The sequence below is a fragment of the Lepidochelys kempii genome, chromosome 1 (genome assembly GCF_965140285.1).
Source record: "Lepidochelys kempii isolate rLepKem1 chromosome 1, rLepKem1.hap1, whole genome shotgun sequence".
Taxonomy (NCBI): domain Eukaryota; kingdom Metazoa; phylum Chordata; order Testudines; family Cheloniidae; genus Lepidochelys; species Lepidochelys kempii.
The window spans coordinates 155,829,327-155,855,630 of record NC_136380.1 but is presented as its reverse complement, the minus strand read 5'-3'; the positions used below and the strand labels follow the sequence as shown (position 1 = coordinate 155,855,630).

General features: G+C 41.1%; 1 protein-coding gene across 4 annotated transcripts in view; it reads left to right on the top strand.

Annotated features, from left to right (window-relative positions):
* The window catches only part of EFHC2 (EF-hand domain containing 2), a 90,790-nt gene that overhangs the window by 39,957 nt on the left and 24,529 nt on the right, over positions 1-26,304 (top strand). For 3 of the 4 annotated variants that reach the window (XM_073358880.2, XM_073358907.2, XM_073358899.2), the window contains 6 exons: positions 402-653; positions 2,306-2,416; positions 2,771-2,909; positions 9,719-9,856; positions 10,749-10,914; positions 12,825-12,967. In XM_073358880.2, the coding sequence (XP_073214981.1) occupies positions 402-653; positions 2,306-2,416; positions 2,771-2,909; positions 9,719-9,856; positions 10,749-10,914; positions 12,825-12,967 (949 nt within the window). The remainder of the gene's footprint in view (positions 1-401; positions 654-2,305; positions 2,417-2,770; positions 2,910-9,718; positions 9,857-10,748; positions 10,915-12,824; positions 12,968-26,304) is intronic. The other variant, XM_073358886.2, reaches the window with a different exon arrangement.

Here is a 26,304-nt window from a genome sequence, read left to right as displayed (position 1 = left end):
ATCTTTGAAAAAATCAAAGAGGGTGGTGATTATCATGAAACGTAGCCATATAGGTACCAATTGAAACTTCAACCAGTTGTTGAAACTTGTGTGGCACAGGTTATTAATATCTTATAGTTAAAAACGTGTTGACAATTTTCTGATTGGAAGGACTGTTTATAGCAGGAGAAACAAGGATTGAAAAGTCTAAAAATAATTGATCTTTTCAAAAATATACTGAGAGTATCCTCTTTTTTCAAATAGTGCTTTGGCTATGTGGTGTGTGATTTACCATAGCTAAATTACATAATTTGAAACCCTTGAAACTAATCTGATAACATGTCTTTACCCTGTGTTTTTTTCCTGCACTTGAGAACACGTCATTTTAAAAATGCTCTCTTTCATTTCTCCTTGATCTTCAGATTGCGGATAGTATGAAGCCCTTGCGCCCTTATGAGCGCTTTGACACTCTGAGACAGTTTCTGGAGTACGATGGACACGTTTTACGTTTTTACTGTATGTGGGATGATACAGAATCCATGTTTGGGGACCCACGAGAACTTATTCTGCACTATTTTTTGGCTGATGATACTATTGAAATAAAAGAAGTGATACCAGTAAACTCGGGCCGGGATGCTGTTCCACTTTTCCTCAATAGGAAGAAGCTACCAAAGGTGAAGAATAAAAAATGCAGCATACTTTGTTTTTTTGCCAACTAAAAGCGTAAATGCATTATTTTCAAATTCCTGTATTAGGAGTATAATGTTAATTACAGTATATTATCAAAATGACTGAGTATGACCACAATTACGAGATTTTTTTTCTTGCCCATGTATTTGATCACACAATAGGTACAAAAATTATAAAAAATAATTAGGCTTGGGAATGCTGTACTTAAATCAAGAAGAGAGAAAATTCAGATGGGCGAACTAATAGGTTTGTATTCTACAATTTCCTTTTCCTTATAATTTTATACTAATGGAGAAGTTTAAGTTTAATAGTTTAATACCCCAGCACACCCGTGTAAATCAGTGTAAGTCCATTGAAATCCGTGGAGTTACACCATCATAAAAATGATGTGCATTCAGAATTGGGCCATGATTTTTTCCTAAGTCCTTAGAAAAAGTCCAGTTTCAAGATTCAGCAATGTAAATTGTTGCTAGCAGCTACAGTATCATTGCTTTAACTTGAATTCTTAGAGTCGGGTCTAATCCAAAGCCAAATTGAAGTCAATGGGAGTCATTCCACTGACTTCAATCGATATTAGATCAGGCCCTTAGAGGGGGTCTACTAATTAGTTTAGTCCTCCATAACTTACTTACCATTTTAGAATTTAAACACAATGAGCATGAATCACCTTTGTGTCATTCCATTCTTATACTGGTGATAGACTTGCATCACTGTAGGTCTGGAGTAATTCAGTGTTGAATTATTTCCCCCCTCCTTTGCTTTTAATATTTGTTATAATATTTAATTCTGTAAGCCATAGGTGTTTATAGGCCATAGGTGTTTATAGGCCAATTTAAAAAAAAACAACCGATCCCTGCCTTGAAGAGCCAACAGTCTGGGACCCTGGTCTTGCAGTGAGTGCTGACTTAGCAGACCCTATACCCATGCACTGCTCATTGAAGGATTGGGATTCAAGTGTCTACTTCTCTCTGAAGTCGATGGAAGTTAGAGAAAGGGCAGCAAAAGATTACCCAAAATGGGGATGGTATACAGGAGGGACTGGGGTTACATTAAAAAATAATAAAATCTGTTTTAGTTATGTGCACATCTAGTTGATTCTTCATTTAAAAATGTTTTTTGGTTTTTTTTTTTTGGTTATAACTAGAATAAATTACTGGTATAAATTAAAAACCTACTATAGGAACATTTATTATAACATTCATCACAATAGAATAGGCTGATTAGCTCTCTTCTATATTTGTGCAGCACCCAGCACAATGGGGCCCCAATCCCGTTTGCAGCTTTTACATGCTACAATAATATAATAATAACTACCAGCAATAATAATAATCCTCAGAGCAGAATTTTATAGGTATACAATACTTTAGTTGTGCTAACCTTTGCTTTCCAGTTACTTCGGAGAAAGAGACTGTACCCTTAGGTGCACAATAGGACTCTGAATGTATAGTTTGAACAGCAGAGTGGCTTTGGAGGTCAGTAATATAAGCACGCCTCATTATGCTCACTAAAAATGTTCACACAAAAACAGTCATATAAAAATTATCTCATACAACCACTGGTTTTGTTTGGTAACTGAAGTCTCTGTTTTTTGCTTTATTAGATGCAGTTCTGAAGCATCTGTTCTCTTTCCTTGCAGTATGCTCCAGCAGGGCTGTATCAGCCTGGTGCAATCACAGATCGCACAGTTCTCAATGTGTTTGGAGGCTTAGTAGGAAACAAAGGCCGTTACATTCTGGACAATCGTAAGGTCAGATATTTTTGAATACCTCAGGCCATCTAACATAATTATAGTTGTTTTATCGTTTCTAAAATCCTGCTTATCTAAAACAAAGAAGGTTATTTGTAAGAATGGTGGTGTCACTGTAGAACTGCTTAAATGAGCAGTGTTGAAATTTAATATGCAGTGTTTGTGAAAATGTTTAGAAAAAGCTTTAGCTTGGAATGGGAGTAAAAACATCTAAAATGTGAAATATGGAGGGTTTTTTTTGTTAAAGATCAAATATTTATGTAAAATTCCAACAGTTTGTTTTTTTTAGAAAGTTCCATTTTATTCTGAGATTCATAGAGGTGCTTCTTAAATCTTTTTTTTTTCTTTTCTTAGACAGGAACTGTGCATCAGGAATTTTACAAAGACTCTGACCTGACAATAGGGGCAGTGATCAATGTTTGGGGAAGGAGGGTAAAACTCTGTGACTGTGATGAATTTACTAAAGAATATTATACGACAAAGTATGGAATCAGTAAGTAGTTATATTTATCCTTTTCTGTGCCCGCTTTTAAACTTTGAATTTAAAAGAATCTATTAATAGCAACCCTTTTATTTTTTTTTTTAATTAGAAACCGGGAGCTATAACCTGCTTTAAGTAGCTAACAGCAAAATAGTAGTTTTGCAGGGGTCCCAGTGGAGTTGTTATAGAGTCAAGGCCAGAAAGGACCACCCGTCTGAATTCCTGCACATCACAGACCACTAAACACCACCCAACCACATCCAGACCAAGCCCAACAACCAGCATTAGACCAAAGTGTTACAGTCTTCAGGAAACTGAACTATTGTGTGCCAAAGTCAGTGAACAGGACTGAGGTGCACCGATGCAATGGCAGGGAATTGATTTAGTAAGATATACCCAGATGATCCTAGCAAGTGACCTGTGATCCATTCTGCAGAAGAAGGCAAAAAATGCCCAATGTCTGTGCCCATTTGACTTGTGGGAATGTTGCTTCCCATCCTTGGATATGGTGGTCAGTTAGACCCTGAGCATATGAGTGAGACCCACCAGAAGCCCCTGAAGTGTGAGATTTTAGGAACATAAGGCATGAACTGTAAGAGATGTCCAGAGGTGCCTAGCCCAGTCCTCTCTCAGTGCAGGAAACCCTGTCATACAATCCTACTTCATAAATTATCTTAAACCTAATTAGGTTGTTTGCCCCCACAATTCCTGTTGGGAGGCTGTTCCAGATTCTCACCCTTCTGATGGTTAGAAACCTTCTTCAAATTTCCCGCCTAAATTTATTCATGGTCAATTTATACCCATTTATTCTTGTGCCAACATTGCCTCATAGCTTAAATAGCTCTTTGCTCTCCCTGTATTTAGAGAGAGCAATGATATTCCCTCCCAGCCTTTGTTTTGCTAATCTAAAAAAACCAAGCTCTTTTAGCCTCCCCTTGTAAGGTAGGGTCTCCATTTCCCTCATCATCCTAGTAACCCTTTTCTACACCTGTGCCAGTTTGAATTCATCTTTCTTGAATATGGGTTATCTTGTGTGATCTATTTAAAGCCAACCCAGATTTGCATGTTATGCCCTTGACTGTTTTTATTTCAAAACCAGAACAATAAAATGATCCTACATAAAGGCTATTGATTCTTCCACTTCCCTGTTCTGATATCCGTACCTTCAGTCAAAGTATGTAAAAGAATGTACATCTGAACATGTGTGTACACTGATTTCATATTCTTCCCCATCACACTGCATTTTGTAAAGATGTCAGATGATCTATTTTCTGAAAATGGTAGCTGAGTTTAGATGTTTGTCTCCCTTGAGATGATTCAGTGCATCCTCACAACGATTGTGTTTTCCTGCACAATGATGCTGGCAAATCTACATTTAATGCTCTCTACTATACAGAATCTGTGCAGTCTGGAACATCACAGCAGCTATCCCATAAAGCCTCAAGAATTGCAAACTGGGACACTGAATTTTGGAAAACAATCGGGGTTTGTCTCCAAGATGGGAAAACATTCTGGGAGTATGGGATTTAGTTTAGCAATCCCAGAATTCCCCATTCAGAATCAGAGCTGTTTTTAGTATGGGTGTCTCCTTGGAAGAGCAGTTTATCCTACCATCAATTTAGTTATCCAGTGAATAGATACTAACATGTATCTGGACTGCTCAAAAGTGGTGACAAAAGTGCTGCTACAACCCTTTCCTGACATGTGAAACCAGATATCAGGGTAGACTTGTTTGTGACCCAGACTCATGACCAGATGGAACACAGAGTTTGGACCAAAGTCCAATTAACTCCTTGGTGGAATGAGGTACTGTAGTGCTGTAGAATGACAGCAGCAAATGACTGAAAAACATCAGAAGGAGGAAGGCCACCTTTTTATTTCTCTGGAGCTTGGCCCACTATTACAGTAGAAGCCTTTATTGAAGCTAACTACACATATTGAATACTGCTGCTTGCCTCACTTGTTGGCATTAGAAAAAAAAAAACAGTTGGAACAATACTGGTGCAAATATGCCAGACATTAAACAAGACCCTATCAGAACATGTTGTTAAAATGAAGAATGTCCATACCGTGATTGCTGGAATGGTGAATGGGGCTTCTGTAATTGGGGTGGTGTGGTAAATGAAACACACACAACTATTATCTGCCCACCAAGTAATACAGCTAAATATTACGGCTGCAAAGGTTGTTTCTCTAGCGTAATAGTGGCTGGTTGACTGCTGGTACTAGTTTATGGATATTAACTTCAGCTAGTTGGGCAAGTTTATGAGAGGGCAGAATGGCACACTGTTTCCCATGCAAATATCAGAAAAATAAATAGTGTGTATTAGGGTGGTAGGATCTATGATTCTATGTAGAAATGCAGGCATCTCAATATGACCCACTTTGTTAGCAGGGGTTAGAACCTTGCATAAAGCTGCTAAGTTCTGCTGACTTACCGTGACGTGTTAACCCCCTGGATACCTTATCAGGATATAAAAAGGAGTGACCTTTTAGTCAGAGGGGACTAAGGGTAGAGACAAGGAGGTCCTGTGGGTAATTCTTGGAACAGGTAGGGTGGGGGAGAAAACTCAAGGTTGGGGTTTATGTTTTGTTGTTTGTGAGTTACCAATAAATTCAAACCCCAGGAAGAGGGTATGTTTGTCCTCCATGGAGCTTGTGCAGACTTTATTTGGAGCGGGCAGAAATACCTCTGTGGGCTTGATCATGCAATGTGCGCAGCACTCTGTTCCTGATCCAGAAAAGCATTTAAGCACATGCTTAGTTTTAACTTGTCTTCAGTAGGACTGTGCCCTTGGCAAAGGTTAAGCACTTGCTTAAGTGTTTTGTTAAATTGGGACCAGAGTGCTCAGCACCTTCTAGGACCAAGCTCACTGGTGCTGTTGCGACTTCGAGTTACCCATCTTACCTCTTGCTGTTCTTTGTTCAAGCATTTATTTGACTACATGGCTTCAGCAGGAGTTGTATGCTAATAGAATTGCCTTTTAGGAGGACAAGGAGATTTCTCTTGAAGTGCAGTTGTTATGATAATCAATATGTTTCCAATGTTTCTGCCTGTTTTGCTCTGCATAATATTTGTGAAAGCAAAGGGAAAGTTTTCAAAGGACAGCAGCTTTGTAAACGATAGCTCATGCCCTTCAGCGGGAAGCCTGACATTATTATGGATGCATGCAGCACTGGTCTGAATGCAAGAGAAAGACACCTTAATGTCGGATATAGTCTGCCTAAATTTTGCTAATGCAGCTGCATAGAAAGAGAAGGATGATCTGAATGCAGCAATGGCCACATATACATTATAGACAATGAATGCCCAAATGAAATGGGAAACATACTCTTGAGTGTGTCTCTGAGGAGAACTATATTTATGCTTTTTACTTACTGTCTCATCATAGCACAGAAGTAGAGTAAGAAGTGTCCTTTCATAAATAATATTTAATTAATAAATAATAGAAAAGTATGTGGAGGGGGAAGAGGGCCTCCTATTATTCTTGTGAGCCAAAATTAAATAGTGTCACATTTTTGGTTGCACTGCCAACCATGTGACAAATAGGTGCTCTTGTAATATTCCTTTTGGAAGGCAGGAGAAAAGGAGGCATTGCCTCTTTGTTTTACTTGGTAGGTGAACTGTGAAGCAGGATCTCATGTCACTAAAATAAAGTTGGAAACTAGGGGAGGCCTCTTCTATACCTGTTGGTTGTTGGCAAATGCATGAACCTAGCATTATGACCAGTACTAGTCATCTGTGTTTAGTCCAAGGGAATTGCAAGTACCCCTTCACTGGTACTTTTAAAACTCCATTGAAATTGGAAGCAAAAGATGAAATCTCAAATTTGAAAGCTGATTTCTTGCCAGCATAATGCTTTTGCTATGCCACCAAACTGGTCCTTATCACCAGTTTTGCTACTGAGAAGACTACATAATATTCAAGTTGTTTTTATTCTTAAGGGGGACTGGATGGCTCTGGGGATTAATAATGGGATATAAAGTTTTTTGCCTTGATGTTGCTGGTTCAGATCTTGTTTCGTGATTGAAAGTGGTTAGAATGTAGTGACTGGTATGTTATGTGAAATGAATTTGAGGGTGTCAGTGGGTAGGTGTTCTGGTCACCAAAACCAGCACCACAGTTAGGTTCCTTGAATTGCTCTGGAGACTGAACTGCTCTCTCACGCATCGAGTATGTCTTCACTACACAGATAACGCAGGCTTTTACCTGGGTTTTAGCCCGAGTTCCCTAATATCTAGATAGAAAATCCTCTGACTCAGATCTGAGGGTGCTTTAAGCCCAGGCTATCTTACATTGCTCAGCTGGAGGCATGGGTTAAAGCCCATTTTCACTTCGGCTAGAACCCACCCACTTGGCAGTGAAGATGTAGACAAAATCACTGATGTTCTGGTAGTCCTCCGATGCCCTTCCCACAGTCCCTCCAGACAGACAAGTTCTCCCTCAACTGACTGGGAATGAATCCTACAGCAAAGGAGTATGGGATATACCTCCCTCCCATCCCTCCAGATACGCATGGCCGAAGGCAGAAACAGTGATGACACATTAAGTAGGGTAGGGTAGGACTGTGCAGTGGGGGCACTCACACTTGGGCACCTAACCCAGGTGCTCAGACCCAGATGTCAATCATCCAGATTAACTGTGGAGTGAAGACATACCCATCGAGATGATCCTTCAGTTTCAAGATTGAGCTGCATTGATGCAGCAGGGTGGAGAAGACTGCCAGTGCCTATGGTGTACCTGTCCTGTCCATGAATAGGATTTCATTACCCAGGCTTTCAATACCACAGTAAATTCACATTAAAGTGTTACAAGGAATGGTACAAGGTCATCATAGTAGGGGACGACCAGTGAGGAGATGGATAGATGTTGTGCAGCAGATCACTGGAAGATCAACTGCTGTGTGTGCAAAGTTAGCTATGGATTGAGAAGGATTCTGAAAATATTGCTATGCTATCAAGAGTAGTCAGACTTGAATAAATGGACTTTACTTACTTTATTTTCTGTATTGGTCCCTAATGATTTGCAAGATTTCTTTTGTGAAGAACATATAAGAACATCGGGTTACTCTGCAGATTATTACAGCAAGCGACATATTTACAAATGTTCAAAAATACTTCTGCTAAACTGTTTTGTTACAGACTTTCAGGACTTTAATAGAGATAAAATATGAATTCAGGGATAACAAATCATTAAATTCTTAGGAATTGGTTCTGAGGGCCAAAGTTAAAGACCATACAGGAATATTACATAATTACACAGAGCCCAATCTAGACTGGCTTTATGTAACGGGACCTGGGAAGACAAAAAATGGACACCTAAATACAACAGCAATTGAATACTATAGTATTTTGTTGATATCGTGACTTATTAGTGCTACATTAAGCATGGTTGATTACAGGTATGACCGACACATTGAAACATGTGTACAATTGCTGAGTACCAAGAGAGTAAAACTAAATTGAGTAAATACACTAGGTGGCACTCTTGGAGTGCAAGAAAGATCTTAATCCGTGTTCCATTTGTTATGTAGGTCCCACAAATTAAAGCTACTGTAATTGAGAATAATAAACATTATAAATCTGATAGTTCTTTTTCAACTAGAGAATACATGTGTGATCACCTGTAATTCAACATACAAACTCACATAGGGGTTTTTCCCCCTCTCAATATGCAGAGACTTATGTACACAGTGTTTTGTTTTTTAACTAGAGTCGGACATGTAACTCCTCACACACTACACTGAAATTTTCTAGAGGGTCAATATTGCCAGAAATAATGTTTTTAGAAAATAATATTTTGTCATGTGTTTACTTATATGATTCTACTCTGTTACAGTGATGGCTTTTGGTGTAAAATTTGAAAATTTCCTAGCAGGAGACTTCTTTTTATGTATTGATTTAGGATTTGAGCCCCCACAGACTAGTTGCGCTATATCTATATCTGTATATATAAAGGGCATGTGTAACTTCTGAGGGAAATACATTGGCAGCTTTGTTTTTATAGAAACTCCTCTTGACTGGTTCAAGAGGAGGCGTTAGATTTTCCATTAAGAACTTATTTTCAACAGGATATGTTGCAATAGAAGTAACTGCTGAAGGAAGCATGGAGAAGGTGCTTCTTGTGTTTAGGACTTATACTTAGGAGAAATTCTGACATCTGAATTCTTGCTCTACTTTTCAACAACAAACTTGTGTTAGATAAATCTGAATTTAAAAGAGTAGGTTGCTATGATCTTCCTTTATTAGCATGTTCTAAATCACCGGCGCTCAAACTCCATTGTGCTGCGACCCCATTCTGACAACAAAAAGTACTACATGACCCCAGAAGTGGGGACCACAGCCTGAGCCCACCAAAGCCTGAGCCCTGCTACCTGGGCAGAGGGCCTGTAACCTGATCTCCATCGCCCAGGACTGAAGCCCAAACATGAGCCCCACCACCCAGGGTGGAAGCCCTCTGGCTTTGACTTTGGCCCCAGCAAGTCTAACACCAGCCCTGGTGCTCCCATTAGAATGGGGTTGTGACCTACTTTGGGGCCCCGACATAGTTTGAGAACCCCTATTTTAAATAGATATGTAGACTGAAAAAGCACTTCAGGAAAAGTTTGAATTGGCCCAAATTTCACCCTTTTCCTCTACATGTGCCAAAACCAAACCTACAGTACAACAATGTTGGGGATGTTTCAGATAAAAAATTCATTCTTCATTCAATCAGTTTTTCTTCCTATAGAACTGTGTGTAAATTTCACCATTTTCACTGGATACTTTTGTTTTGGTAATGAAAAGGGAAAAAATAGTGAATTAAATCTCTCCCACTCCAGGTAGAAGAGACAAGGCTTGGGAAGAAAAAAAAAACCCATTCTTGTTTGTGGCCATTGTTGTACACTGCCTTTCTGAGGCCCTCAGTTCTTTCATGGACCATGGATGCTGTGACATCCTTCTGGCTGGTGATTTGCCTAGTGCGTTGTCCTTTTGTTTTCCAACATCTATCAGTGTTGCTTCAATGTTAATAAACTTTATTTTCAGGGAAAATAATAATCAAAACTGTATCTGTTTAGGTTCTTATGTCGGCTGTAAGCCTCAATAGCTGTTGCAAGTTGTAATACTGGGAAACACAGGTTCAGGGGAGCAACTATGGCACGCTAGAGCAGCAGCTGATACTGGGGCAGCAGGATCTTTGCTAGATATAGGGATCAGGGTGGACCTTATAACAGCTTGTTGAGCTGACAGGCATATGTGAAGAGAGGACAGATTGGTTATTGGTCATGTTCATATGGAGAAAGGGATCATAGTTGTGGAATAATGCTGATGAGTGAGTCTGGAGCTAAGGCAATATATAAGAGTAGGGTAGGGGAAGGACTATAAAAGTAAAGCTTCAGAAAGTTTGGATGTATTTGGGATAAGACTGAATTTATTGGCAACTTGCCAAGACTGACAAACATTTGAGTTCTTCCAATACAAACATAGAAATTGACAAAAAACAGAGAAAAATATCACAAGTAAGGAATTTAAATTGTGGAATGATCCCAAGGGGTAAGAGTTGAAAAGTGGTTTTAAAAATTTGGTTCTTCTGTTTAGGAATAATATTTCCCTTCCTATTGACTGATTTCTGCCAAACATTACTGGGCATGGATGAAATCCTGGCCCTGTCAAAATTATGATTGCAGTTTTGCCACTGATTTCAATAAGGCCTGCATTTCACCCTATAAATAGTGAAGCAAGCATGATTTAAAGAGAGAGGTTCTGCTCTGTTACTCGGATATATTAATAGACATCTATACTGAAAATGCAATATCTTTAATAAAATAGCATTATCTGAAGAAAAAATCTTGCTATCTTATTTTCTTATAGAGGATTTTACTCCAGTTCCATTCAAGGCTCCACCTCCTCCAAAAATAGAAAGGAAGTTTCCACCATACACTGGATTTGGCTCTGAAGAGGATTCTCTAGGCTCCTGCATGAGCCTTCTTCCCCAACCTCCCCAGAAAGATTTCAAGAAATTCTTGGAGAAAGACAGGTATTTTAGTGAAAGATAATCCCAGTTGTGGCAAGATGGCCGATGTTAGTATGGTGGGTCCTGTGCTTTTCTTGGCAGGGGGCTAAGATGCCACCTCTTGCCCCTGCTCTTGGGCCACTGAGGTCCCCAACAGTGGCCCGGGAAGGTGGTAGAGGACGGAAGCAGGGGAGGGGTCTGGGTTTGCTCCTCACTCTGAGCCCCAGCCCCTCTCAACTCCTGTGGGTTCTTACCCTCCTCCCCCTTGGGTGAGGAACCTTCGGTCCTTAGATGTTGGGGGAGGAAGTCTCCCTCCCCTGCGGGGGCGGGTCTCCCTTACTTCAGTTCTCTGTTTTTTCAAATCTTACAATACATCTCCAAGTTCCAGTCCTCTCTCCTTCTCCTCCTCCCCTGACTGCCTGAAGCAGGGGGTTTTATTAGATTCCCGACAGGGCTTAATTGACTACAGGTGCTCCAATTAACCTGTAGCAACCCTTCCTAGTCTACAGGGAACCACGCCTTAATTAGCCTAGGGTTTATATATTTCCCCTCTACCACTGCTTCCTGGCCCACCTGTATCACATAGTCAATATTTTTAATTCCTAGTTGCAGGGGAGAGTGGTGTTAAGTGAAATCTCAAGGTTACCTGACGTAAGTTTCCAGGTGTATTAGGACTTGGTTAGCAACATTGCATTCGGCATTTCTGTGAACTAGGCAAATACGGTCTTCTATGAAGTTAGGGTCTAATCTGATTCCCATTAAAATAAATACAAAGACTCCTTTGACTTCATCTGGCATTGGATCAGGCTCTGAGGGTATGTCTACACTTGGAGTTAGGGTGTGATTCCCATCTCGAGTAGACATATTTGCACTAGCTCTCATTGAGCTATCGTACTAAAAAAAAGTTATGTAGCTGTGGTAGCACATGCAGTGGTGAGAGGTAGTTGGGGCTAGCTGCCCCAACTATGAGCCAACCAGGCCCCGTGGATACATACTCAGGGTGGCTAGCCCGGACTGCTGCTGCCACTCCCGGTGTCACCGTTGTTCCACTACTATTTGTAGCATGCTAGCTGGGTGAGAGTGTGAGTATATCTACTTGAGCTGGCAGTCACCTCCCCCAGCTCCAAGTGTAGACAACTAAAAAGAATTTCAGAAGATCCACAAATATGATATAACCCCCGTTTGTTTCTCTTGAGATTTCCTGAGAGTTCTTTTCTTTGTTGACTGGTTTTCATGCACAGTTGTACTATAGCAATATGAAAACATTAGCACCTTTTATTTCCGTTGTGGGTTATACAGACTGTGACATGATTTATGAGTCCTGAGTAAAAAACAAAGCTGCATTGCAGATCTGAGGTTCATTAACCCACGTGTAGAGCCTTCAGAAAAGAAGAATGCTATTAGAAGACTTGGTAAAATTTTAATAATTTATATAACCTCTGTATATTTTAAAATAGTAACGTCTAAATCAATAAATATACTATTGTTGAATTCATTTGGTTTTCACATTTAAAAAAATAGCCACATGGGAAAAGAATCTGATTGGCCAAATTTCCTGGAGAGGGTCCTGACATGTATTTTGATTTGTATTTAGGTTTGAAAATGAATACATCTAAAAAATGTTCCCCCCCCAATTAAATTTCTGGAAATAAACTTTGAGCCTTATTTGCAATTGAGATTGAATACAGATGCAATCAGAATCTGTAATCAGAGAACCAATTGTGCCCTGAAAAATAATTCCTTTCTATCTGGCTGACCCTGCTTAGCTTTGTTAACCCCAGCTGAAAATTATTTTTGAAAAAATAGGGAACTTCATTCCATTTCCTGTCCAGACCAAGAATAACACAGTTTATTTCACAAAATGCGTCTCCAAGTGATGAAAAGGTTCATCATTCTATATACTGAATTTCTTGCCACTTCTTCTGCCCTCATAGAAAAGGCCTCGAAAGTAACCTGCTGCGCTTTCTTGCAAAATTTATTACTGATAATCCCATTGACAAGGATCGGCAATTCATTATTTCTTATTTTCTGAGTGATGACACAATTTCAGTGTTTGAGACCCCACAGCGAAATACAGGTAAGAGATAATAATCCTCTGGAAAATATTCCAAGAGCTCTGCTGCTTTGATTAAAATGTAGTGATCATTAAACCCTAATGCAGAACTCAGTTCTAATGGAAGCCTGTGCAAATCCTTTTGAATTCAGTCAGATCTACATTTGCTTCTTTTGGGCTTGACAGAGGTCTACTGTTTTACCTTAATAGTAGTTTGTTGTGCTAATTTATAATCTGTGATACTCAGAATGAAACCATTTGTTGTAAGACAGCACTTCACAACATTTAAAGTTATTGGCTCCTAAAGATGGTGGCACATATTCTATTTGCAAATCTTATCCAGGGGAGCTTGCTTTTGTTATAGGTAACTTATAGAAATTGTATTGTTGTCATTGATGGTAAATAGGGATAAACCCATAGAAAACATAACAGATTGGAAATCATACAGTAAGTTCTATGTTTTGCAGGATCAATATTATTATTCTAGCTATATGTTTTCCATTATATAAAGGCACGGTATAAAAACAAAATCATTGTAATTATTTTAATATATGTAACAATATCTTAAACAATATACAGTTTATTGGCATTTGAAGGGTAAATTTGGTCTTGTGCCAGTAGCTGTCCTAGTGACCTACTAGAGTGACATTGATTTGAATTCGAGGAGACAGCTCATCCAGCCTTTCTAGAGATGAACGCTTCAAGTTCTTGTCCATATATATTTCACTGTTGGTGAGCATGCATCCAATACAATTAAGTCCAGATACTTTGGGCCAGCAATGTTCTTTGGGGGTCATGCCTGCGCCCTGAGTATTCTGGTGCCTCTGAGGGCCAAAAGGGCAGGGCGACCCTACCCTTCATTTCCTTCTCCCTTCCTCTGGGTATGGGTTGGAACTTGCAGTGTCCAAGCTTCTTTGCTCATTATGTGGCCTATTCTTTGTCATGTAAATAATTCTGAATAGTGGGGTGCTTAGTAGTTAGTTAGTTAATAGTGTTATTGTTACAGATTTTTGGTAGTAATTCCTTTCTTCCTTTTAGAAGGAAATTCACTTTTTTTGTTTTCCTGTGAGTTAGCTCTGGTACTCAGATCAGTCATTATGGCTGAGCAGAAATCTCCAGCCTTCAAAAATTCCTCTTCCTGCAAGGCTGTAATGCCTTCCAATGATGGGCACACTAGATGCTTGCTGTGTCTGGGTGAAGTGCACATAATGAAGTGCACATGATGAGATTACTGGTTCTGTGTATGAAGGGAAAGCAGTGGATGTATTGTTTCTTGACTTTAGCAAAGCTTTTGACACGGTCTCCCACAGTATTCTTGTCAGCAAGTTAAGGAAATATGGGCTGGATGAATGCACTATAAGGTGGGTAGAAAGCTGGCTAAATTGTCGGGCTCAACGGGTAGTGATCAATGGCTCCATGTCTAGTTGGCAGCCGGTATCAAGTGGAGTGCCCCAAGGGTCGGTCCTGGGGCCGGTTTTATTCAATATCTTCATAAATGATCTGGAGGATGGTGTGGATTGCACTCTCAGCAAATTTGCGGATGATACTAAACTGGGAGGAGTGGTAGATACGCTGGAGGGGAGGGATAGGATACAGAAGGACCTAGACCAATTGGAAGATTGGGCCAAAAGGAATCTGATGAGGTTCAATAAGGATAAGTGCAGGGTCCTGCACTTAGGACGGAAGAACCCAATGCACAGCTACAGACTAGGGACCGAATGGCTAGGCAGCAGTTCTGCGGAAAAGGACCTAGGGGTGACAGTGGACGAGAAGCTGGATATGAGTCAGCAGTGTGCCCTTGTTGCCAAGAAGGCCAATGGCATTTTGGGATGTATAAGTAGGGGCATAGCGAGCAGATCGAGGGACGTGATCGTTCCCCTCTATTTGACATTGGTGAGGCCTCATCTGGAGTACTGTGTCCAGTTTTGGGCCCCACACTTCAAGAAGGATGTGGATAAATTGGAGAGAGTCCAGCGAAGGGCAACAAAAATGATTAGGGGACTGGAACACATGAGTTATGAGGAGAGGCTGAGGGAGCTGGGATTGTTTAGCCTGCAGAAGAGAAGAATGAGGGGGGATTTGATAGCTGCTTTCAACTACCTGAAAGGGGGTTCCAAAGAGGATGGCTCTAGACTGTTCTCAATGGTAGCAGATGACAGAACGAGGAGTAATGGTCTCAAGTTGCAGTGGGGGAGGTTTAGATTGGATATTAGGAAAAACTTTTTCACTCTGAGGGTGGTGAAACACTGGAATGCGTTACCTAGGGAGGTGGTAGAATCTCCTTCCTTAGAGGTTTTTAAGGTCAGGCTTGACAAAGCCCTGGCTGGGATGATTTAACTGGGAATTGGTCCTGCTTTGAGCAGGGGGTTGGACTAGATGACCTTCTGGGGTCCCTTCCAACCCTGATATTCTATGATTCTATAATAGAATCACGTACCATCTGTAAATCATTTTCTATGAGAACCCAAAGAGCTAGGGAGTCTCCTCTGAAAATATTCTCTCTGGAGAGGTCAGTGCATCCCAGTCAAACTCCGAGACACCTGTAGCAGCAGTTTCGTAACACTCATCATCTCAAAGTGCTCTGGCTGCCTCCTTAACTCCTGGAGTCAAAGTGGGAGCAGAAGCAGCCAAACTAGGGAATGCTGCACTGGGTGTGGGGTAAAATGGGGCCTCATGGGGTGATCTCTGACTATAGCATCTCCTTGAACCGTGAACTATGCAGGGGAGACTTCCCGCTACTCTGGAGGCACTAGGATCCAGGTGGTGCCTCCCCTTTTCCCTTATAATGTGGCCTAGCTGACCAGAGTCTCCAGCCGGCTGGAGCAGAAATGACCAAAGTTTTAACTGGACTTTCTCTGCCCTGTGTTTGATTGGGTGTTCCAGCACACTCCTCTCCCTCCCTCCCTCCCTCCCACCCATTCTTTTCACCTCAGCTTCACACCACACCCGTCCCTCTTATCCTGTCTCCCTCATGCCCTGGCCTTCTGTGTCCCATCTCCTTTCCCTTTTCTTTCCATTTAACCAATCTCTTCCTAAATAAATCAACACCCTAACACCCCCACAAAAAAAAAAACTTGTGGAATTAGTTTAATGTTAGCTCCCATCACACTATTCACTCTGCCATTGTTAGCAACTCCTTCCTCCACTCTCTGTTTGTCTTGTCTATTTAGACTGTAAGCTCTTTGGGGCAAGGACCACCTACACCTCTGGGTTTGTACAGTGTCTCGCAAAGAGGGGTCCATTCTTTGTTGGCCCTTAGACACTATGATATTATTTATTTATTACTGTAGCACCTAGAAACCTCCGTCATAGACCAAGATCTGATTGTGGTAGTCACTGTTCAAAATAAACATGATTAATAATTAATAACAATAGCTACTTGTAAAGATCCATATTTCTAGTTTGATAAAATCTCAGGGTACAGAGGAAGGAAAGAGCACGGGACCCACAAAGGAAAGAGATCTCTGTCTTCTTCCTCAAGGAACCATAAATCCTCTCCAACTTCAGAAGAAAAGGCACCCAGTCTGGCACTTGTCACTATGCCTCCCTTGGTAACGCTTAAATCTCTCAGTACAGACCTCTCAGCACCCAGGCCCTGATGTCTCTCACACTAATAACCCTGGCACCATGACCATCTACTCACCTGTCTTTGATACCAACATATTTGGTATCGAAATCCTATATAGCATTGAAAGACCTACTGGTCTCTTCAGTGCTGGACTATCCACTATTAGCAGTAATGAAACTGCCTCCTCCAGCGCTGACTGCTGCTCTGACACTGGTACCAGGTACATTAGTGGTACCAACCAGAGCACAGACTAAAGGTGCTCCTAGCACACTAGCTGCTATAGCTCTTCCTCTCCAGGAGGACTATACATTCTCCTCCTCAGGTTCTGAAGGCAGTAGGGAGGTTGGACCAATTTGTTCCCCAGGGTCCAGATATTCAGGCAGCATACCATGGAGAGGGAGTCAAGGGTTGAGTTTTATTACCCTAGACATAGAAGCTCAAAGAGGGATAGAATTATCTGGTATCCTCTCCCTTGGCCACTTGTATCTTGTGCTTAACAGTACCTTTGTCTGTATTGGGCTCTGGGAGGAAATCATCAGGCTAGAAGGCCAGTGTCTGCCTCCCAATCCAGGATTAACTCCCCTTCTTCGCCTCAACCAACCCAATCTGCTCCACTCCAGCTGAACAGACATTAATGGTTCCAGTGAGGAATCCCAAGCAGAGGACATCTTAACCCACTTTCAAACGTCCTCATCATCCCTGCCTGAGATTGTAGTCCCTGAGTCCTCTACCTCAACCCCAGAGGGCTATAAGATGTTCCAGGAATAGCTGACCCGCTGGAGATTCCAGCTGAAGCAGTACAGGAAAAGTCACAGAAGCTTCTAGACATCCTACACAAGTCCATACTTGGATCTCTTGCATTGCCCATCAAAGGTGGACTGCTAGAGTCAGCTAAATTGCTCTGGCAGACACCTGTCTCTTTGGTATCAGCATCAAAGAGCTCAGATAATCATCTCCACCTATTGTCTTCCCAGGGTATTGAGCAATTTTATACACACTGGCTGGCATCATGGATGGTTCTTGTGGTGAATGAGAGGTCACATGGAAGGCAACACAAAGCAACATCAAAAGACAAGGAACCCCCCCAAAATAATTTTTTCTGGGTGGGGAAAATTACTCCACATCAAACCTCCAAATGAGAATTGTTAACTACCAAGCCTGGTTGGCAAAATACAATTATCTGAAGTGGGATTACATGGTTAAATTTGCAGACAGGCTTCTTTAAGACAGTAGGGAAGAATTTAAGTGGCTGAAGGTGAGGATGTGTTATGCATATCGCTCCAAGCAGCTTGTGAAGCTTCAGGTATAGCTTCTAGATCTATGGTCACCTCATTCCTATAAGGGATCCTCATGTCTCCGCCAGGGTGGATAAAAATCAATGATTTTTTTTTATTTAAATCCGATTGTTTTGATAAAATGCTTTTTGAGGAAAAAACCTATGTAAAGATAGATACATTATAGCTCAAAGATATTTCATCATGAATTATAATCCCTATTCCTTTAGCATGAGACAATATATTCATGTAATGTTTAAGAAAAGTTTTGTAAATGAGTTCCAATAGTTCATGGACTAGGGACCCAATCTTATGGGGTTCCAGAGGCTTCTGTATAGATTATTTAGGTTAATCTTTCTATAGTGCTCAGTCTAGAAGGTACCATCAGAGATGCTTAGTTTTGCAGTTCTCAAACTGTGGATTTGTGTCTCCAGAGATAACATGCTTGTTAACAGCAAAAATGTTTTAAAATAAATAAATAAATAATATATAGAGGTGAGAAATAACAGACCTCAACCCTATTGTCTGCAAATTTGTGTACACAGAATCAATCGCTTACCTCTCTTTAAAAGTGCAAAGTTTCAAAAAGTTCAATGACTAGAAGATTGTTGGGGGTGGAATAGACCTGGACAAGGAGAAGAAGTCTGAAGATAAATGTGAGAAGGGAGGGACAGGCAGTAGAAACAAATGTGAAACTGTTTGAGCAGCATATTCCAGAAGTCTTGATGTCTCTCTGAGTGTAGCCTTCATTGATTTGAGATCTACCATAATATTCTCTCACTAGGCGGGAAAACCCATAATGGCAGCAGGTCGTAAAAGAGACCCAGTTTGGGAATATTGTGGGTAAGACAGGCATGCGTGCAAAATGCAAACAGTGCAAGAAAGAAATGCAAAGCCTGGTTGCCCGAATGAAACAACATCATGAGAAGTATTTTAAAGAATCCTTATTGAGGTTACAGGAACAAACCATCCCAATATGTAGAAAGAATAGTAAATATGGCAGGCAACCAGCTTGGCTTAACAGTGAAATCCTTGCTGATCTTAAACACAAAAAAGAAGCTTACAAGAAATGGAAGATTGGACAAATGACCAGGGAGGAGTATAAAAATATTGCTCGGGGATGCAGGAGTGAAATCAGGAAGGCCAAATCACACTTGGAGTTGCAGCTAGGAAGAGATGTTAAGAGTTAAGAGAAGGGTTTCTTCAGGTATGTTAGCAACAAGAAGAAAGTCAAGGAAAGTGTGGGTCCCTTCCTGAATGAGGGAGGCAACCTAGTGACAGAGGATGTGGAAAAAGCTAATGTGCTCAATGCTTTTTTTGCCTCTTTCTTCACGAACAGGGTCAGCTCCCAGACTACTGCACTGGGCAGCACAGCATGGGGAGGAGGTGACCAGCCCTCTGTGGAGAAAGAAGTGGTTTGGGACTATTTAGAAAACCTGGACGAGCACAAGTCCATGGGGCCAGATGCACTGCATCTGAGAGTGCTAAAGGAGTTGGCGGATGTGATTGCAGAGTCATTGGCCATTATTTTTGAAAACTCATGGCGATCGGGGAGGTCCTGGACAATTGGAAAAAGGCTGATGTAGTGCCCATCTTTAAAAAAGGGAAGAAGGGGGATCCGGGGAACTACAGATCAGTCAGCCTCACCTCAGTCCCTGGAAAAATCATGGAGCAGGTCCTCAAGGAATTAATTCTGAAGCACTTAGAGGAGAGGAAAGTGATCAGGAACAGTCAGCATGGATTCACCAAGGGCAAGTCATGCCTGACTAATCTAATTGCCTTCTATGATAAGATAACTGACTCTGTGGATGAGGGGAAAGCAGTGGACGTGTTGTTCCTTGACTTTAGCAAAGCTTTTGACACGTTCTCTCACAGTATTCTTGCCAGCAAGTTAAAGAAGTATGGGCTGGATGAATGAACTTTTATGTGGATAGAAAGCTGGCTAGATCGTCGGGCTCAACAGGTAGTGATCAATGGCTCCATGTCTAGTAGGCAGCCGGTATCAAGCGGAGTGCCCCAAGGGTCGGTCCTCGGGCCGGTTTTGTTCAATATCTTCATTAATGATTTGGAGGATGGCGTGGACTGCACCCTCAGCAAGTTTCAGATGACACTAAACCGGGAGGAGAGGTAGATACGCTGGAGGGTAGGGATAGGATACAGAGGGTCCTAGGCAAATTAGAGGATTGGGCCAAAAGAAATCTGATGAGGTTCAACAAGGACAAGTGCAGAGTGCTGCACTTAGGACGGAAGAATCCCATGCACCGCTACAGACTAGGGACCGAATAGCTAGGGAGCAGTTCTGCAGAAAAGGACCAACAGTGAACAAGAAGCTGGATATGAGTCCACAGTGTGCCCTTGTTGCAAGAAGGCTAATGGCATTTTGGGCTGTATAAGTAGGGACATTGCCAGCAGATTGAGGGACATGATTGTTCCCCTCTATTCGACATTGGTGAGGCCTCATCTGGAGTACTGTGTCCAGTTTTGGGCCCCACACTACAAGAAGGATGTGAAAAAATTGGAAAGCGTCCAGCGGAGGGTAACAAAAATGATTAGGGGACTGGAACACATGAGTTACGAGGAGAGGCTGAGGGAACTGGGATTGGTTAGTCTGCGGAAAAGAAGAATGAGGGGGGATTTGATAGCTGCTTTCAACTATCTGAAAGGGGTTCCAAAGAGGATGGATCTAGACTGTTCTCAGTGGTAGCAGATGACAGAACAAGGAGTAATGGTCTGAAGTTGCAGTGGGGGAGGTTTAGTTTGGATATTAGGAAAAAACTTTTTCACCAGGAAGGTGGTGAAGCACTGGAATATGTTAGGCGGTGGAATCTCCTTCCTTTGAGGTTTTTAAGGTCAGGCTTGACAAAGGCCTGGCTGGGATGATTTAATTGGGAATTGGTCCTGCTTTGAGCAGGGGGTTGGACTAGATGACCTCCTGAGGTCCCTTCCAGCCCTGATATTCTATGATTCTATAAGTGTTCCTTCTCAGGAGGAAGCTGTGTTGAAGATGATGAAAGGAACATATCTGAACATGCAGGATCTTCAGGTTGGTAAACTTTTATTTCATAATCTTTCTTAAGGACTGCCTGTCTTCCTTCTGGACTATTCTTGAATTCTCATGTTTGAGCAAAAAATATAGTGGTATTATCATTTTAGATGCAGTTGTGATAAAAAAATAAGTAGCTGAAATAGACAGATCTTCCTTTTACAATTTCACCTTTAAAGTAGTACTGAGTGTCAGGGAATGCAATGAGTAATGCTAAATGAGCAGTATGGTAATAATTAAATAACTGCATTGACTTATTTTGTTTAGGAGACTTCATCCTCAACATACAGGATTCTGAAGACTATCCACCTTTAAGATCACCACCATTTTCTATAGTTTCAGAGTTTTCTGCCAGTGATAGTGTTTCACTCACATCATGTATGTCACATAGCCACAGTATATCACCTGTAGCAAAAAGAAAACAAAAATCTCCATCATCCAGAAACAGCCATAGATAAGTTTGTGATAAGAACCAGCAGATTACAGAAAGAGGTAATTGATGAAAAAATTGCCCCATTTGTTTATGCAACAAACTCTCATTTCCGTATGATTGAGAGCCCACACTTCATTAACATGGTTCAGTCAGTAAGACCAGGATACAGTCCACCAACAGAGCAGATGTTGCAGGCACATTGCTGGATAAAGTGTGTGAAAGAGAAATTGAGCAGTGTGTAAAAAGGTCTAGAGGATAAAATTGTTAACCTGAGCCTTGATGGGTTGAGCAATGTCCACAATGATCCTGTTGTATGTGCTTGTGTGACAACAGAAGAAGGGAATGTCTTCCTTACAGAAACACTTGATACATCAAGAAATGCACACACAGCAGAATACTTACAAGAAGTAGCAGTAAAAGCTATAACAAACTGAGAAAAAAATATAAATGTCTAGTATGCGGCTTGGTCACACAAAATGCTGCAAATGTGTCCAAGATGAGAAGAAATTATTTAGAAGAGTGTGAAGAGAGTCCCAAGCTAATAACATACGGTTGCAGAGCTCATTTGATGCACCTCCTAGCCAAAGACTTCAGTGTTCTGGAAATAGAGGCTAATATTGTTGAAATTGCAAAATACTTCCGTAACAACCGCTTTGCAGCAGCTGCTCTGAAAAAAGTGGGAAGAACCAAGCTAACTCTCCCACAAGACATGCGATGGAACTCAGTAGTGGACTGTTTTGAGCACTATATCAAGAAGTGGCCTAATCTGATGACAGTTTATAAACAAAATCATGAAAAAATAGATGGCACTGTCGCAGCCAAAGTTCTCAACGTTGATCTTAAGAGAAATGTTGAACACATGCTGAGTACCCTGAAGTCTATTTCTGTAGCCTGGAACAAAATGCAGGGAAATGGCTGTTTTATTGCTAACACTGTCGAAATTTGGAAGGAACTGAGTGAGATCTTAAAAAGAGAAATATGCAATGACAGAGTTAAATTACAAGTATTAAAAAAATAAATGGGACAAGCACTATCTCCAGCTCATTTTCTTGCAAGAATGAAAATTGAAATGGAATGAAAATGAAATATTCTCAATACTTGGTACCAGGGTCAAACCTTAACTGCTGAAGAAGAGGAACTGGCTATGACATGGACATCCAGCAATCATCCCTCCATAATGCCAACTATAATAAACTTCAGAGCTAAGGGTGAACCATTCAAGAAATATATGTTTGCTGATGATGTTTTAAAGAAAGTCACACCAGTGAACTGGTAGAAGTCACTTAAGCACTTAGATTCAGAGACTGTTGAAGTGATAATTTCACTTTTAACAGCAGTAGCTTCTTCTGCCAGTGTAGAAAGAATATTTTCTTCCTTTGGACTAATTCATTCCAAACTGAGATATCATTTGGGACCTGAAAAAGCAGGAAAGCTTGTTTTTCTTTCCCAGATTATGAACAAACAGGAAAATGAAGGTGAAGACAACTGAGTGAGCTGCAGAAGCCAATATTTCAAGTTTCTCATGTTGCCTTGGCTGACCTAGTCAATTTAATTTTTGTTTTTTGTTTTTAAAAAAATGTTTCATTTAATTATTTTAGTTTAAAACAATTTTAACAAAAGCAAACCTGATTTTTAAAAAACTTGAATGTTTAACTAAATTCAAAAATTCATATGCTTGTTTTGTTAAATATTACATGTTGCTGTTCAAGAAAAAAATCCAGAATACATAACGTTGTTGTTGTTGTTTTAGTTAAATAAAACAATTTAAATGTCTGTCTGGTGATGTTCTCCTCCTAATACTGCATGGCAAGAAAATCCTCCAAATATTAATGATTAACCTGTTGAATAGTCTTCCTGAATCATGATTTAAATTAAATCCACCCTGGTCTTCGCTCTTTAGGGATCTCTAAAGTGATTCAAATAACAATTGAGGATCTCCCATTCAAGGAATGTGAACTCAGCGCTAAAGCAGATGAGGCCTTATGCTCTCTGAAGGACTGACATACCACACTGAGATCCTTAGCAGTTCTATACTCCTGCACCATTGCATTTATCCTGAGTGTTCTCAGAATGTTCAGGCAAGATGCAGCCAGGATGATCATAGCTTCAGCATGGCTAACACAGTTCTGGTACTTACACCTAAAGAATCTCTCCATCCAACCTCCAATACAATTGCCTCTCCAGCCAGTAATATCTCAGGCACTATCAGATTCTCCATCTGGATCCATGTTCCCTGCACCTTATGGCATGGGAGCTGGCTAGCTGACCTGAGTGGAAAGATCCTATTAATCTGAAGTACAAAACATCCTAATCCGCAGTAGAAAAGATTCTACAAGGCATACTTATGCTGCCAAATGGAAGAGATTCATAATCGGGGTGCAGCATCAGTTATCACCATCCCTGGAATAGATTCCAGACATACTGGACTACCTTCTATCTTTAAAGAACTCTGGACTGTCAGTGAGTTCCCAGAGGGTTCACCGAGCAGCCATCTCAGTTTTCCGCCCTCCACTTCAGTGATATTTTACACTTTCACACCCTCTGGTAGCTAGGTAATTATATCCCCCAGTCAGAGAACCTCCCCCTCCTCAGGAACTATAAATATTGGACTGATTAGGGCTAATGGGCCCACCTTTTGAGCCAATGGCAATAAGTTCTCTCTTTCCACTTTTTATTAAAACAGCTTTTCTGTGACAGCAACACTGGCCTGAGGGGTTGAGGAGATATAAGCACTTGATGGCATGCCCCCCCATAAAGACAGGGTGTCAGTAAGACCTCACCCTAAATTTTTACTGAAAGTGGTCTCTGTCTTTCACTTAAGTCAGGTCATCCCTCTACCTGTCTCTCACACTTCCCCCCCATCCACATTCAAATAAAGGTTAGGTGAAATGGGACACCTTACAGAAGTTCTTAGAGTGCTCTCCTGCTGTGTAGATAGGACTAAGCCATTCAGGGTATTTCTAAGATTATTGATAGTTTATGCAGACAGGGTTAAAGGACAAGTCCTTTCAACACAGATGTTCTAACTGGATCTCTGCTTGCATCAAGTGATGTGATGAATTAGCAAACATACTCTCATAGGTGGGTCTAACATCTCAGTGTACCAGAGCAGAAACAACCTCTGTTGCTTCTTTGATAAATGTTCCCATACTTGGAGATACTAGGGTAGCTACTTTGGGCTCAATACACATATTCACCCAGCATTATTCCATCATGGAAGCATCAAGAGCCGATGCTAATTTTGGTAGGACTGTCCTACAATCGCTGGTTAGGTAGACTCCTAGCACCCACCTCCTTGTAACCTAGGTCATTGCTTGTGAGTTACCAACAGTGAAATGTTTATGGACAAGCTCTCAAAGAAGAAGAAATGGCTACGTGTAAGTTACAGTAACTGGTTCTTCGAGATGTGTTGTCCATATATGTTCCATGACCTGCCACCGCCCTTCCCCCTCCCCTCTTGGAGTAGAGGCAAAAATTCGGTGTAGAAAGGACCTGTGTTCCATAGCTTCTAGCTTTCACACTCTACTGTTCCATCCTACATATTGGATCCATAACTAGTTATAACAGAACTGTCTGTTGAAACAGTTGCTTCCATATATGTTATATCAATAGAGAGAGGATGCTGGTACAAATCCCACAGTGTGGAACAATATATCAGTGTCTTTCCATTGCTTTGGCTTTTGCTTATTTTAGATAGTATGCGATGCATATTGCATACACAAATCCTTTATCCACATTGATGCTTCCAGTTGCTGCTGCTGCTGTTTATTCCTTATTTTATTATGAAACATTTGTGTATAGTGCTATAGGCATGCATGGCAATTCACATAGCAAATAAAGATATGTTCACCTCGGGCAGCTAAATTGACACAAGAAGACACTGGAAAGAGAACAACAAGCAAGGGAAATGGAGGGATGCAGGGAAGAAGAAATACACAGAATAAAGTTAAGGGTTTGTTTGGGTACTACATTACCTATTGTAGTAGTTCCTAGGTGGTCTTTTTTGTTTTGTTAATTGCCTTTAAAAATTGTTTAAATGGAATTTGCGGATTGTTGTTTGAGGGATTGTGAAAAGCAGTGGGTTTTGAGAAGAAGTATTCTCAGGGAGATTGCTTGGCCTACCAGACCAGTGAGGCCACTTCAGGCTCGGAGGGCAGCACTTAGGAGAACACAGGCACTTGTGCGAGAAGGGAACAAAAGGGGATCAGTCATTGGCAGAGAGAGAGAGAGTCAGCATAAACATAAAAGGAGGGCTGGTGGCACCTTAGAGACTAACCAATGTGTTTGAGCAGAAGCTTTCGTGAGCTACAGCTCACTTCATCGGATGCATACAGTGGAAAATACAGTGGGGAGATTTATATATACACAGAGAACATGAAACCAATGGGTGTTACCATACAGACTGTAACAAGAGTGATAAGGTAAGGTCAACAATTACCAGCAGGAGAGCGGGGGAGGGGGGAAAGGGAGGCAGTGGGGAGGGGGGAAACCTTTTGTAGTGATAATCAAGGCCCACCTTGATCATCACTACAAAAGGTCCCCCCCACCACCCGCTCTCCTGCTGGTAATAGCTCACCTTACCTGATCACTCTCACTACAGTGTATATGGTAACACCCACTGTTTCATGTTCTCTCTGTATATAAAATCTCCCCACTGTATGCATCCGATGAAGTGAGCTGTAGCTCACGAAAGCTTATGCTCAAATAAATTGGTTAGTCTCTAAGGTGCCACAAGTCCTCCTTTTCTTTTTGTGAATACAGACTAACATGGCTGCTACTCTGAAACCTAGCATAAAGATAATAGCTCAAATCGAGTGGATGAGGTTACCCAGGCATAAAGTGCAGAGTATGAAGAGGAGAGGGGCCAAAGACAGAATTCAGATGTAGAGAGGGGGTAAAGAAGAGGTGGTGCCTCCAGAGGAAATACTAGAGGGAGCACTCCAAATCAAGTATCTGAAAGTCAAATAAAAGTACATGAGTTCAGAAACACAAAGTAGAAGAGAGTTAGGAAGGATGATGTGGTCAACAGTGTTGAAGGTAGTA